Source organism: Anabrus simplex, chromosome 5 (assembly GCF_040414725.1).
Source record: "Anabrus simplex isolate iqAnaSimp1 chromosome 5, ASM4041472v1, whole genome shotgun sequence".
In the NCBI taxonomy this organism is placed as follows: domain Eukaryota; kingdom Metazoa; phylum Arthropoda; class Insecta; order Orthoptera; family Tettigoniidae; genus Anabrus; species Anabrus simplex.
The window spans coordinates 74,657,989-74,671,855 of NC_090269.1; the positions used below are offsets into that span (position 1 = coordinate 74,657,989).

The 13,867-nt window shown below is 42.9% G+C and overlaps 1 protein-coding gene across 1 annotated transcript in view; it reads right to left on the minus strand.

The window, feature by feature from the left end:
• The window catches only part of LOC136874363 (trypsin-1), a 31,638-nt gene extending 26,655 nt beyond the window's left edge, over positions 1 to 4,983 (minus strand). Inside the window, exons 1-2 of the mRNA XM_068227772.1 lie at positions 4,977 to 4,983; positions 4,648 to 4,682 (exon numbers count right to left, since the gene is read on the minus strand). Of these exons, the coding sequence (XP_068083873.1) occupies positions 4,648 to 4,682; positions 4,977 to 4,983 (42 nt within the window). The remainder of the gene's footprint in view (positions 1 to 4,647; positions 4,683 to 4,976) is intronic.
• Positions 4,984 to 13,867: the final 8,884 nt, after the last annotated feature.

Here is a 13,867-nt window from a genome sequence, read left to right on the forward strand (position 1 = left end):
TATACGTATATGGTCGGAACACACACACACACACAAGAAATGCATATTCCAATTACAGTAAACAAAACACTCTGACCGTCACAATATCAAGAAGTAATCTCGTTCTTAGGACCAAAATAATTTACAACTCAACCGTCCATCTTAAGCCTACATAGCTACACTGACTGCCGAGAGTTATAAAGAGCCTCGACACTTCAGTATTTAGAGTTTAGATAAGGAGAATATATTTGTTATAGTATCTTCGCTGACTACTGCGTTCTCAGAACTGGCCAATTACCGTACTTCAAAAGCCTTGTTGATTGTTGTGAGTGGCAGCAAGGGATGGTTATTATTGGAACAGGTTGGGAAACCCACATTCTTTCAGAAATAACTATCGTATTCCTATTGATGAACGAAGCTCTGCACTCCGATGGCCTAAGTTTGAAATAACCCTCTGCAATACAAATAATACTGTATTGTGTGCTGTAGTTTTATCAATATGTAAAATCACTCTTCAGATACGGAATTAAGAAATAGTAATGGCTCCTCACAAGTCATGAGTTCCCCACCCCGTGGGATCTGCGGGGTCCTTATCGCCGCCACTATATTGCGGCCTTATTATCGCGATACTGACGTTTACACGTCTCGACGAGGAGTGAGCATTGCAATATTTCAGGATCTTTGAGTGGTTCATAACAACAATTGCTGCTTGGCAGTCCAGCCCACCTGGTGGTCTTGATCGTTAAAGCGTCGAGTCTACACCTTAATTACCGGTTCGAATCCCGCTGGTGGAAAGTATTCATCATCAGTATATTGGCTGGCAGGGTAGGAGAGGGGGTAGTATGTAACAATCACTAGGTTGTGTGTCAAAAGCCTGAGTTAATTCTAAACCTCTCTGTAGAATGATGTTGGTGATGATTCATCCGTCGGGTGGAGAACTTAAGCTTTGAGCAGAACCATTGATGTTAATCGATAGGATTAGGCTATGTGCCGACACCAAGTTTCACCCTCTTCCTTCCTCATTATCACCAACAGTCTACATCCAGACGCGCAGGTCGCACATGGGCGTCAAACAGAAAGACCTGCATCAGGTGAGCCGAGCATGCTCCCGGCACTAAAAGCCATTAGGAAAATAAATACATAAATAAATAAATAAATAAATAAATAAATAAATAAATAAATAAATAAATAAATAAATAAATGCTTCTAGTCCGTCCAGTTCAGTAAGGTTTTTGCTTAACAATCAGTGCCTTAAGTGCGGCCAGTATCCAGTCTTCGGGAGATAGTGGCTTCGAACCCCACAGTCGGCAGCCCTAAAGATAGTTTTCCGTGGTTTTCCATTTTCACACCAAGAAAATGCTGGGGATGTACCTTAAGTAAGACCACGGACGCTTCCTTCGCACTCCTAGCCCTTTCCTGTCCCATCGCGCCATAAGATCTATCTGTGTCGATGCGACGTAAAGCAACTTGCAAGAAGATGATGCATGATCACAAACATGTATAAGGAAGAGTGGCTACAACCTTTTCTTCGGAACTCGTTAGGTGACGCGGACCAGGATTACTTGCCGTCTTATTAATAAAAAAAATAGTCCTTATACAGTTGTTTAACACTTGTATAGTTATACAGTGAATAAATTTTGTATAAGCGTTGTATATTTTTCTTACTAATAAACGTGGTATACGCATTGTATTACTATACAGCACGTATAGTCTCGTTCCAAGTCGTATTTCGCACGTTCACCGCCTTTATGATTGCTTCTGCTGGTTATCTACGAGCAAAACTTTCGGAAAAGTCGCACAGTAGCACGGCATATTGAAAAGCCAGTGGCAACACAAAGTGAGACAGCTGGAAATTGGCATACATTGATATCGACATTTCTCCAGCTTGCTTGTGTAACGAACGCTACGAAAGAAATGGAAAATCTTAAGGAAAGATCAAAAGCCCCTAACTAGTATAGTACGGAAAACGTAAGCAATTGTAATTGAATCGGTGAGTTGAAAAGGGTACACATTCCAAAATCCTTATTTTTCGGGAGAAAGGAAAAACTGTTTTGTAGCTTAAAGAAAGGTTTGATCAAAAAAATTTATATTAGGCATGTATACATCATATATCTGCGTATTCAACTACAAAGTATGGAAATCATATTACGTCCGGTTTTCAAGTTATACCATTTTTTATGTCAAGGAATATGCCCCTTTTTATACTCAAATTTGAAAATGATCTTTATAGAGGCAGATAATGTATAATAAACTCTCAAATTCAAAAGTCTAATAAGCAATAACACATTGTTATACAAAAATACGCCCAGCCATCATTTCTTTTATAGTTATTCATTGTCACTCCGTCACTTTAAAGTGTTTTACTTTACGAAGATGTCTAGCCTCCATAATCTCTGAATGGTGTATGTCTTCTATGTTTAAAATATCGCGAAGATGATCAACGTTATCGTCCATTCTTTCAATGTGTGCTCAATGTTAAATGGATAAGTCGAATATTTTACCACGATTATATTACTGCAGACAGTAAATACCACGAAAATAAACTGCTCACTCGTTTCTTTTTCCACTACTCGCTGCTATACAACGCTTATACAAGGGTCCTGGTCTGTATAAGCAATCCAATGAATAACTATAACAGATGTATCTAGGAGGTGTTGCTTATACACGGTTTATTAGTAAAGAATTTCACATAGACCTAAACGGTGTATAAACCTTGTATAAAAACTATACACCGTTTATTAGTAAGACCCGTTAACCATGAGAGGGCGCGAGTAATGCACGTGAAGATGAAAATATTTGAAATGCCTGGTAGCAGTACTATCTTCATTCAGATTATATATAATACAAGGATTGGGTTGCTACAGTGGACCACTGCCACAATCGTAACAAAATTCCGCAATGAGGTGGAAGAATGTACCTCTCTCGAAGACAACGGGGGAACACATATATATTTATATGAGGCGTCTAGAAGCAAAATTCTGTGAGTGCACCAGAACATTCTTTTGCACGAAACAGGAAAAACGTATTAGTTCCTTTGGCTGGCAGATATTCAAAATTCCGTTTCAATATAGATTTATGTTCACATAGGGACTATTTTTGTGTCAGTCATTAAAATATTGGGGTTTTATTTTTTTAGTTATTACCTAAAATGGTTTGATTCACCGAGTTTTGCTCCTGTTCTCATGGATCTACAGAGGTTTTCTTTTGTAGGGATATTATAACGCAAGAGCCTCCGTGGCTCATACGGCAGCGCGTCGGCCTCTCACCACGGGATTACCGTGGTTCAAATCCCGGTCACTCCATGTGAGATTTGTGCTGGACAAAGCGGAGGCGGGACAGGTTTTTCTCCGGGTACTCCGGTTTTCCCTGTCATCTTTCATTCCAGCAACACTCTCCATTCTCATTTCATAGCATCTATCAGTCATTCATAAATCACTTTGGGAGTGGCGACCCCATCGTACTAATAGCCTATATCTGCTTCATTCATTACATCCCTGACCCGGTCAATGACTGGAAAACAGGTTGTAGGTTTTCATTTCATTTTCATTTTCATTATAACGCAGTTGGAAAGAAATGCCTTAATACTGGTTCAAGGGAGAAAATAAATTATTTAATAACTACAAGTAACTATGATTACAAAGTATATTACATCAAATGAAAGCCTGCAAGAAGTAAAAAGACTATAACCTTGCAAGCCCTGGCCTGTCCCATCCAAATTATACAGGCAACTCATTGTCTTCTGGATGAATTTCAAACACTGCGCCCGCCTCTTCATTGTTCCCGGCTGTCTGAGGATCGATCAGATTCTTATAGCAAGCAAGATCTTCGTTTTCTTTCCAAGTCTCCCCGAAATGCCTTTTGATCAGAAATTCAATCTCACTAACTTTCACTTCCTTTAAGTCCCTTCCAGTTCGGATAACATTCGGCTTCATGGACGAGCAGGCTCTCCTATTGTTTTTTTTTTTTTTTTTGTTTTGTTTTTTTTTACGGCTGTGTGCAGTGTGGCCAACTTGACACAAGATCAAAGCTTTAGACACAGAATACAATGTGTATTAAGCTAGTTTTGCACTTGCAAACCACCTTAGGTATTAGCGTTTGGTAAGGGTACACGAAGTTCTGCATCTATTTTTTTTTCTAGTTGCTTTACGTCGCACCGACACAGATAGGTCTTATGGCGACGATGGGATAGGAAAGGCCTAGGGATGGGAAGGAAGCGGCCGTGGCCTTAATTAAGGTACAGCCCCAGCATTTGCCCGGTGTGTAAATGGGAAACCATGGAAAACCATTTTCAGGGCTGCCGACAGTGGGGTTCGAACCCACTATCTCCCGGATGCGAGCTCACAGCTGCGCGCTCCTAACCGCACGGCCAACTCGCCCGGTAGATCTGCATCTACATGATGTAAATGGATTTACTCAGTTTTGCTTTGCAAATTTTTAGGCTATTTTCCAGGTGCGTTAAAGAACAGACAGAAACAGTTTTGCCTGTGTTTTCAGGGCCTAATCAATAGACGGCCGCATAAGGAGCATAAGGTGGCAACAACTCATTTTCCAGAAAAAGTGGGTTTACTGCAGTTTGCTACTAGACGCCTCATATAAATCCAGTAAATTTGAAATATTTATGACTTAGTTTTATATTAACGAGTAATAACCACTTCTACTGATACTCACTCTGTGACACAGTGAGCAGCAGTTAGCGCCCAGTTCTCACTGATGATAGCAGCTCCACAGATGTGATAACCTAGTAGCTGGAGCGACAACTGTAATAGTAAATACTGTATTAGACAACAATGGTAAAATAATGTCCACCATAACACAGCATTCAGTTGTGATGAACAGATATGCTCAAATTATTGAATTCAGTCATATGCTTTTCATTAATACTTATTTTCGTGCAATATTGTGCAGTAATCTGTGTTAACTTTTAAAACATTCAAACAGAAATAATTATTATTTTAGTAGGCCTATATCTTTATTTCTTTCTTTCTTAATCCGTTTACCTTCCATGGTTGGTTTTCCCCCAGACTCAGCGAGGGATCCCACCTCTACTACTTCGAGGGCAGTGTCCTGGAGCGTGAACTTTGGGTCGGGGATACAACAAGAGAGGGGTGGAGGACCAGTACATCGTCCAGGCGGCCTCACCTGTTATGCTAAACAGGGGGCTTGTGAGGGTTGGGAATATTGGAAGAGATAGACAGGAAAGAGGGAAGGAAACGGCCGTGGCCTCAAGTTAGGTACCATCTCGGCATTTGCCTGGAAGAGAATTGGAAAACCGCGGAAAACCACTTCACGGATGACTGAGCTGGGAATCGAAACCCCCTCTACTCAGTTGAGCTTAGCTTCCCGAACCTGGATCTTTATTTCAGCGGTCATTACGGTACAGATGCTTTATATTAAACTGTTCTCTATGAGTAGAGAAAGTCCTGTAAATGCACTCGCTGTTGTGAAGCGACTGTCTAACTTTTCATCAAAGTCTGCTAACAAAGTAGTTAGTTCAGTGTAATGTCCCCTATATCTGAACTCACTAGCCACATTGTGCCCACAGAATGGTAATTATTTCTTTCCCAAAATGCATGTCACCGCAGTCAGCCGTTTCAGAATTTCCCGATTTTCCTTAACGGCTTCGTTGGTCCTTAGAACATTTACCTGCTTCTGCTTATCCACCTGTAAATCTATCCTAGTTTTACCAAAGGTACCTAAGGATATCCATGCGTCAATACCATTGGTGTGGACTGGTTAGATCAGGGCCTCTCAGGGTGCATGCGCGTGGTGCATGCACTGTGCACGGTGCAAAAGACGACTTCGCTTGGTTGACCAGAGTGCAGACCCCCCCACTCCTCTCTCCCTACACCTGTCTCCCCGTTCGGCCTGTCTCCGCGTTCCTCACCTTCACTGCTGTTTCTCCCCCACTGCGAAATGTTTACGTGTGGTGAGCGGAGACGCTCAGTTGTATGGGACAAGGTTACCAGTGTTATTAAAAAAATTAAAAAAATGAATTAGAAATACACATACATGTTTGAGAGGAATGTAAACATAATTTTAAAAAATGCAGAACCCGTAACCAAAATGAAAATGCTACAGTACTGGAACAAAACTCATTTGTGGATATAGAATGCTCTTCTTCAAGCTTTTTCAACTTCCTTAATTCTTTCTCTCTGACGTCTCCTATGATTTCACAATAATTTTCCGAATGTAGTCTGTTGTAGTGTCTTTCAATAGATGATTTTCTTACGCACGTAATTATCGTCCCACAGATTAAGCATTTGGCGTTATCGTCACGACAAACAAACAAACAAAAAAATACGAAAGTTCCCAGTTCGATTGAAATGGACTTTCGGAAGTCTTTGCTTTCTTCGAAACAGGTTGCTCCATTATTTTGTTGTCGTGCGCTTGTCTATTTCACTGATAAACACGTCGTCTTCCACCAAACGCTTCGTCGCTCTCAGCACACTACACCATCCGAGTCAAGCCGAGTTGAGGCGAAGCGTACCGATGCACAGTGCACAGAGCCTATGCACCTCGCTCTGCACGCGTGAGAGTTTGGGCGTTTGAGAGGCCCTGGGTTAGATTATGATCTAGTGACAAGACCATTGGTCTAGCAAAATATTGGTGAATTTCACACTTTCTGTACCCATATATTCACGTCGCGAGACATCCAACAGACGCCATGACATTTCCAAACATTTTAGCTTCGTTATTTTCACAGAATGTGGCAGTTCTGTGATCACACGGAGACAATAGGAAAAGGCTCTGGCCAATAAGAACAGAGAAAATGGTTGGCAGACTTTGTTGTATTAATGGCCAAATATTATAGTGTGATGTCATTTGAAGCATTCATCAATATATCATGATCTCATACCTGGTAAGGAAATTCCCCTATGAAGGCTGATGACCCTCCTACAATCCTCCCATCCAGGTAAGGGCGAGGAATGATCTGGCCTCCTGAAGCACAACAGGCATAAAATGAAGACACACGAAATAAACATAACAAATAATAGAATATTTAGTCTAGCGTAAAAACAGTATCTATGTAGGCTACTGTACTGTACTGTATATAATTTGAATATGTAACACAATATTGTGAGAAAACCGCAATACTAACAATTATTCATTACACATAGAAAGAAATGTCTCCATCTCAAGAATACTAGAAAAATATTATTTACTAGCTGAACACAACCCGCTTCGCTTGGTATTTTTGTACATCCGTGCGGTTTTCTCAATATAATACTGAAGACGTGCATTAAAAGACCACTATTTTTCTGTTTCTTATTTTATTCATTTTTATTTGCGGTACATAAATATCTTACATTGTAAGTCATTTCATGAAAATACATTCTTATACCCTACATTTGATGTCTTGTTTTCTGGCGCGTGCACAAACACATTTTCTGATTGTCCGACACGGGAGAAAGCAACGTAGAGCTGACCATGTGTGAAACAGGAATCCTTCAAATTAACTCCGCAATAGTGGAATGTTTGAACCTGAGCCTTAATGACAGTCATACTATAAGTTAATTTCACGGTAAATTGTAATCGTTTGAAACAAAATGACAAATCATTTGAGTTCAATGGAATTCTTGGTATGAAAACCGACTTTCTTTTTCCCTTGCCGGTTAGGATTACTGTCTCAATGATATTGTTAAGGAAGTGTTTCAGTAAGTATCTGCTTTATATTGAACAGTTACAGAAAAACTGACGTATGTACTCAAGCAGCAAACTGTGATAATTCTGAGATCACCATACTTCTGCGAGATGAATCAATGATGGTGTATAAAACCAAGGAGTACACATCACAGCCTTCTAGAGTACATTCTTACTCCGACCCTTTAATTACATTCTCACTCATTTTAATACATTCAATGACGAGAAGGTACGGTAAGGTAAGGGTGTATTCTGCCGGAAGGCAGGTCCGAACCTCCGCAGAGGTGTGCTTGAGCCGGAGTTTACATGCGATACGGCGGCCAGTTCCTTTCCGCTCCTCCGTTCCCTTACCCCCCCCCCCCCTCCTCCCCACCAAGAGCGCGTGCCAACCCATCCAACTCTTGACCACGCCCAATGTTGCTTAACTTCGGAGATCTCACGGGATCCGGTGTTTCAACACGGCTACGGCCGTTTACGAGAAGGAATACCATCGAAATACATGGGATTCCGGATATACCGAATGAATTCGTTCTAGACACGGGCGTGCGTTGGACATAGAACTTAAAGAAGATTTGGTGGGTGGATGCTTGTCATCAACTCCCTAAGGCACCAAACCAGAAACACTGCGCGATCATAGTGAAATTTGTAAGAAGAACGGAGAAGAACCACTTCATGGAGCGGAGGCGAGTGAAGCGAAATCTCTCCAACAGACAACTAGGATTTCCTGGTGACAGCATCATATATGTAAACGAGAGTCTGTCCACTCAGAAGAAGAATTTGCTGGCCCAGGTCCATGCAGTCCGGAGGGAGAAGAATTACGCTTACATTAGGGTAAGGAATGGTATAATCAAAATACGCAAGACCCAAGAGTCTGGTGACATTGTTATCAATGACCAGTATGACCTGTCTAAACTGCAATTGTGATGGAGAAAAGTAGGCTTTCCATTTATTACCAGAATGTACGTGGTCTTAATACTAAACTAGATGACTTAAATGTGAACATTCTCAGTAATAATTTCGATGTTATAATGCTCAATGAATCCTGGCTAGATGCTAGTGTCTATGATAGCTAGGTCTGTTATAAAAAGTACGAAGTATACCGTGCTAACCGAGTAAGGAGCTCAACAGGGCGAGAAGGTGGGGCAGTCATATAGTGTTGGGTTCTGAATGCATGATTCGAAGCAGTGTATCGATTCATTCAAGTGTCCGAGTGAATCGATTCACAGGAACGGCGAGCTCACGGCACACGATTCAGATTACTCCCAGCGGACAGTGCTGAGTGGCGCACTCACTGCACGTTGACGGGGAGGCCGAGCTTCCGCTGCAACGAGACATACAGTGAGCCCACTGATCTCTATACATGGATGGCTGGTGGCTTGGGTAGCAGTAAGCCGAATAGAAGATAACTGGCGTAGTAAGATGGCAGCGAGTGCACGGTGCAGTAGACCCATTGAATAGACCACGAGGAGCGCGCTTGCTTTGTTTATGCTTAGTTCAGTGACGCCAACCCCCTTGATTGTAGTTCCACGGGTGTTCTGTGCTGTGTTATTTCAAAAGAAATAGTAGTGTATTTTATGAATTTAGGTTTGTTGCCTTGTAGTATGTTTGTAAATTCGTTCGTAATCTGTTTATCCTCCAGGGTTGGTTTTTCCCTCGGACTCAGCGAGGGATCCCACCTCTGGGGATTCAGACTTTCGGTCGGGGATACAACTGGGGAGTATGGCCAGTACCTCGCACAGGCGGCTTCACCTGCTATGCTGAACAGGGGCTTTGTTGGGGGATGGGAAGTTTGGAATGGATAGAGACAAGGAAGAGGGAAGGAAGCGACCTTGGCCTTAAGTTAGGTACCATCCCGCCATTTGCCCGGAAGAGAAATGGGAAACCACGGAAAACCACTTCCAGGATGGCTGAGGAGGGAATCGAACCCCCCTCTACTCAGTTGACCTCCCGAGGCTGAGTGGACCCCGTTCCAGCCCTCATACCACTTTTCAAATTTCGTGACAGAGCCGGGAATCGAACCCGGGCCTCTGGGGGTGGCAGCTAATCACACTAACCACTACACCACAGAGGCGGACACTGCTTGTAAATTACAAAATTAAATTTAAATGTGCATGTATTTATGTGAAATCCGGGTATTAACATACCGCAGTGTTCAGCTTATGGATATACAAACAGAAACGATCAGCAGAAAGAGAAATCATTTCATCGGTGAGTTTTATACTGTACATAATAATCTTCCTAGGGTAGTGTTTTGAGTTTTAGGTTTATTGTATCTTATTTCGCATATTCTGGGAGCAAAATGGCAATTTTTCTAGGTTTCCTTTCTCGAAACCCGAACATCTAAGATCATGAATTAGGAGTATCAGGCGGGAGACTTGTGAGCCTTCTAAAACAGCTGTTCTCTGCTCCCATCACTTTGAGGAAAACTGTTTAGATAAAATTGGACAAACTGCACGCCTTAGAAGTGATGCATAGCCAACTGTTTTCAATTTTACTGAGCATTAACTGCAAGTAAAGATTTACTTATATTTTTATTTATTTGTCATAATTAAACTGACGGTTTTGATGAAATAATTGACGTGACCTTATAACAATCTTAGAAAATGAAGTCTGGAGGAATTCTAGACCTTATTTACATCAGTAATAATTACGGGTTTCAGACACTGGAGTGGTGGGAGAAGGCAAAGTGTGGTGGGTGTTTTAGGCTATCCCATTATACTAGTTGTGGTATTTGGGGCTCATTTAACGGGTGTTACATATTTCTGATGATGACCATCAATATTGCTTTGGTAGCTGAATTTAATGAAAGAGGTCTGTAATAGTAAATTAAGCTGCAGGTAATGTGATATATTGACAAGTTTTGAAGTGTGGTAAACCGGTAAACTGGTTTTATGAATGTGTACATTTGCTTCAATTATATTTTAATTTGATAAACTGCGCGTTATTTCATAGAAACAGGAAACAGGAATTCATTGTCCAGCACCGATTATGGTATGTCGAATTTAGGCCTGTATAGTGAGGTACGTTTATAGGTACATCATTTTAAGAATGCATAATTTCGTGACATACACGTATACAATTTACAGCAATGTTTCCAGAAACTGATTTTCACTCGTATTGTGTTACCGATCACTAATTGCATGTATTCAGCACCAAAGTTAATATTAGTCGGCCGTTATTATACACTCATTTTTATTGCTATCCCGGAGATTTACTGACCTCGGAACGACGTGTCAGTGATCCCAATGCCCTTATGTTTTGAGTGAACATGTCCCTATATTTTTAATTATTCCAACGCGCCATTAATTGCGATTTAAAATTGACTATATTATCATTGCTTCCCCATAAGGAGAGCTCTAGGATGGGTACGCCAACATGGCGAACCGCGCGCTCAACTTGGCGTACTTTCTCCTGCAGCGGAGAGCTGCCATCAGCGATCCATGTATAGAGATCAGTGAGTGAGCCATGGCACACCGAAAGAATCGTGAACGAGCACGGCTCAGTGAGACACAAGATACACACGGCTCCTTATCAGCTCACTGGACACTGGCGGAGAGCCGAGCTTCCGCTGCAGCGAGACATACAGTGAGCCATAGTACACTGAAAGAATCGTATGCTCTAATGGACTCTCGAGCTCAGCTCATTTGAAAATAATACCCATTTGCATTCACTGTCCTCTTCTTATAGGGCAGTTTAAATAATAGATTTATTTGCAGAGTTAAGGTAGTCAAAACATAATTCTGAAGTAGCTAGTAAGTAGGTAGGCTATTAGGTTATACTATTTATTAGTTTAATGAATCTTATTATTATAACTTAGTTGACATTTGACAATTAAACTCGACTCTAGCCTGCCCTATGACTATGGGTTATGCTCATGACCACTCAAAAGTACCTGTTTTATATTGGGAAGAACGGCTCAGTATTCTCTCAGTTCATATGTCACATTGTTGCACAAGACTTCAATCATATGTGGACAGACGCAATAACTTAACCAACAGTATTTTGAATCAGAAAACCAGCGAGCTACTGTACATCTCGGGTAGCCTATACAAAATATGACGATTTAAAAAAATCCTCAGCTGATAGAAAAATACATATGTTCAAAAATAACTGAGCGAGTTGTCGTGCGGTTAGTATCGCGTAGCTATGCGCTTGCATTCGGGGGACTGTGGGTTCGAATCCCACCGTCGGCAGACGTTAAGATGGTTTTCCGTAGTTTCCCCATTTTCACTCCAGGAAATGCTAGGACTGTACCTTAATTCAGGCCATGGCTGCTACCTTCCTAATCCTAACCTTTCCCACCCTGCGTCGCCGGAAACCTTCGATAATGAAATGTCGTATGGCTTTTAGTGCCGGGATATCCCAGGAAGGGTTCGGCTCACCAGGTGCAGATCTTTCTATTTGACTCCCGTAGGCGACCTGTGCGTCGTGATGAGGATGAAATGATGATGAAGACAACACATACACCCAGCCCCCGTGCCATTGGAATTAACCAATTAAGGTTAAAATCCCCGACCCGGCCGGGAATCGAATCCGGGACCCTCTGAACCGAAGGCCAGTACGCTGACCGTTCAGCCAACGAGTCGGACGAAACCTGCGATGTATTAGAGTAACTAGCATTTTTTTCTAAGAAAGGAGTTCATAGTATGAAGACCAGATGGCAGCTGCGAGCACTGAATGCTGTTGCTGCTGCCTTACCAGCACATGCTGCATGGTAAAATGAATCGAATGTCCCATCACTACAGTCATAGCAGTTAGAAGCGGATTGCCTGTCCTCAAGGTCGAGTAAACTACGGAATGCTTCGAGGGGTTATTTCTGAAGGTAAATATCGGGGAAAGGTCTGGTATCTAATTAACGTGTACGTACCTCCAAGTGCAAAACTAGGGGTTCATTGTGAGGTATTAAGGTGGATAGAATCTCACTATGAAATAGTGGATAGTAATGCAATCATTACGGGATACTTTAACATACCAACAATAATTAATGGAAACAGTGACTTAAATTTAACGAGACAAACCCAAGAACTAAAAGACTTCCTAAACTTACATGACTTGAATTCCTAGAATTCCGTTCCCAATAGTAACGGTAAAACTTTGGATTTAGTATTCGCCAGTCAGACAATAACGAATGTCACCTGTAAAAAGAACACTGATCCGCTGTTACCTGAAGACTCCCATCACCTCGCCCTAGAAATAGAAGTACACTGACTGACAGAGCAAATGCAACACCAAGAAGGAGTGGTCAGAACTTTATGCCAATTGCAGGGTAGACTGACGTCACTGAGGTATGCTCATGATGTGAAATGCGCCGCTGTGCTGCGCACGTAGCGAACGATAAATGGGACACGGCGTTGGCGAATGGCCCACTTCGTACCGTGATTTCTCAGCCGACAGTCATTGTAGAACGTGTTGTCGTGTGCCACAGGACACGTGTATAGCTAAGAATGCCAGGCCGCCGTCAACGGAGGCATTTCCAGCAGACAGACGACTTTACGAGGGGTATGGTGATCGGGCTGAGAAGGGCAGGTTGGTCGCTTCGTCAAATCGCAGCCGATACCCATAGGGATGTGTCCACGGTGCAGCGCCTGTGGCGAAGATGGTTGGCGCAGGGACATGTGGCACGTGCGAGGGGTCCAGGCGCAGCCCGAGTGACGTCAGCACGCGAGGATCGGCGCATCCGCCGCCAAGCGGTGGCAGCCCCGCACGCCACGTCAACCGCCATTCTTCAGCATGTGCAAGACACCCTGGCTGTTCCAATATCGACCAGAACAATTTCCCGTCGATTGGTTGAAGGAGGCCTGCACTCCCGGCGCCCGCTCAGAAGACTACCATTGACTCCACAGCATAGACGTGCACGCCTGGCATGGTGCCGGGCTAGAGCGACTTGGATGAGGGAATGGCGGAACGTCGTGTTCTCCGATGAGTCACGCTTCTGTTCTGTCAGTGATAGTCACCGCAGACGCGTGTGGCGTCGGCGTGGAGACAGGTCAAATCCGGCAGTAACTGTGGAGCGCCCTACCGCTAGACAACGCGGCATCATGGTTTGGGGCGCTATTGCGTATGATTCCACGTCACCTCTAGTGCGTATTCAACGCACGTTAAATGCCCACCACTACGTGCAGCATGTGCTGCGGCCGGTGGTACTCCCGTACCTTCAGGGGCTGCCCAATGCTCTGTTTCAGCAGGATAATGCCCGCCCACACACTGCTCGCATCTCCCAACAGGCTCTACGAGGTGTACAGATGCT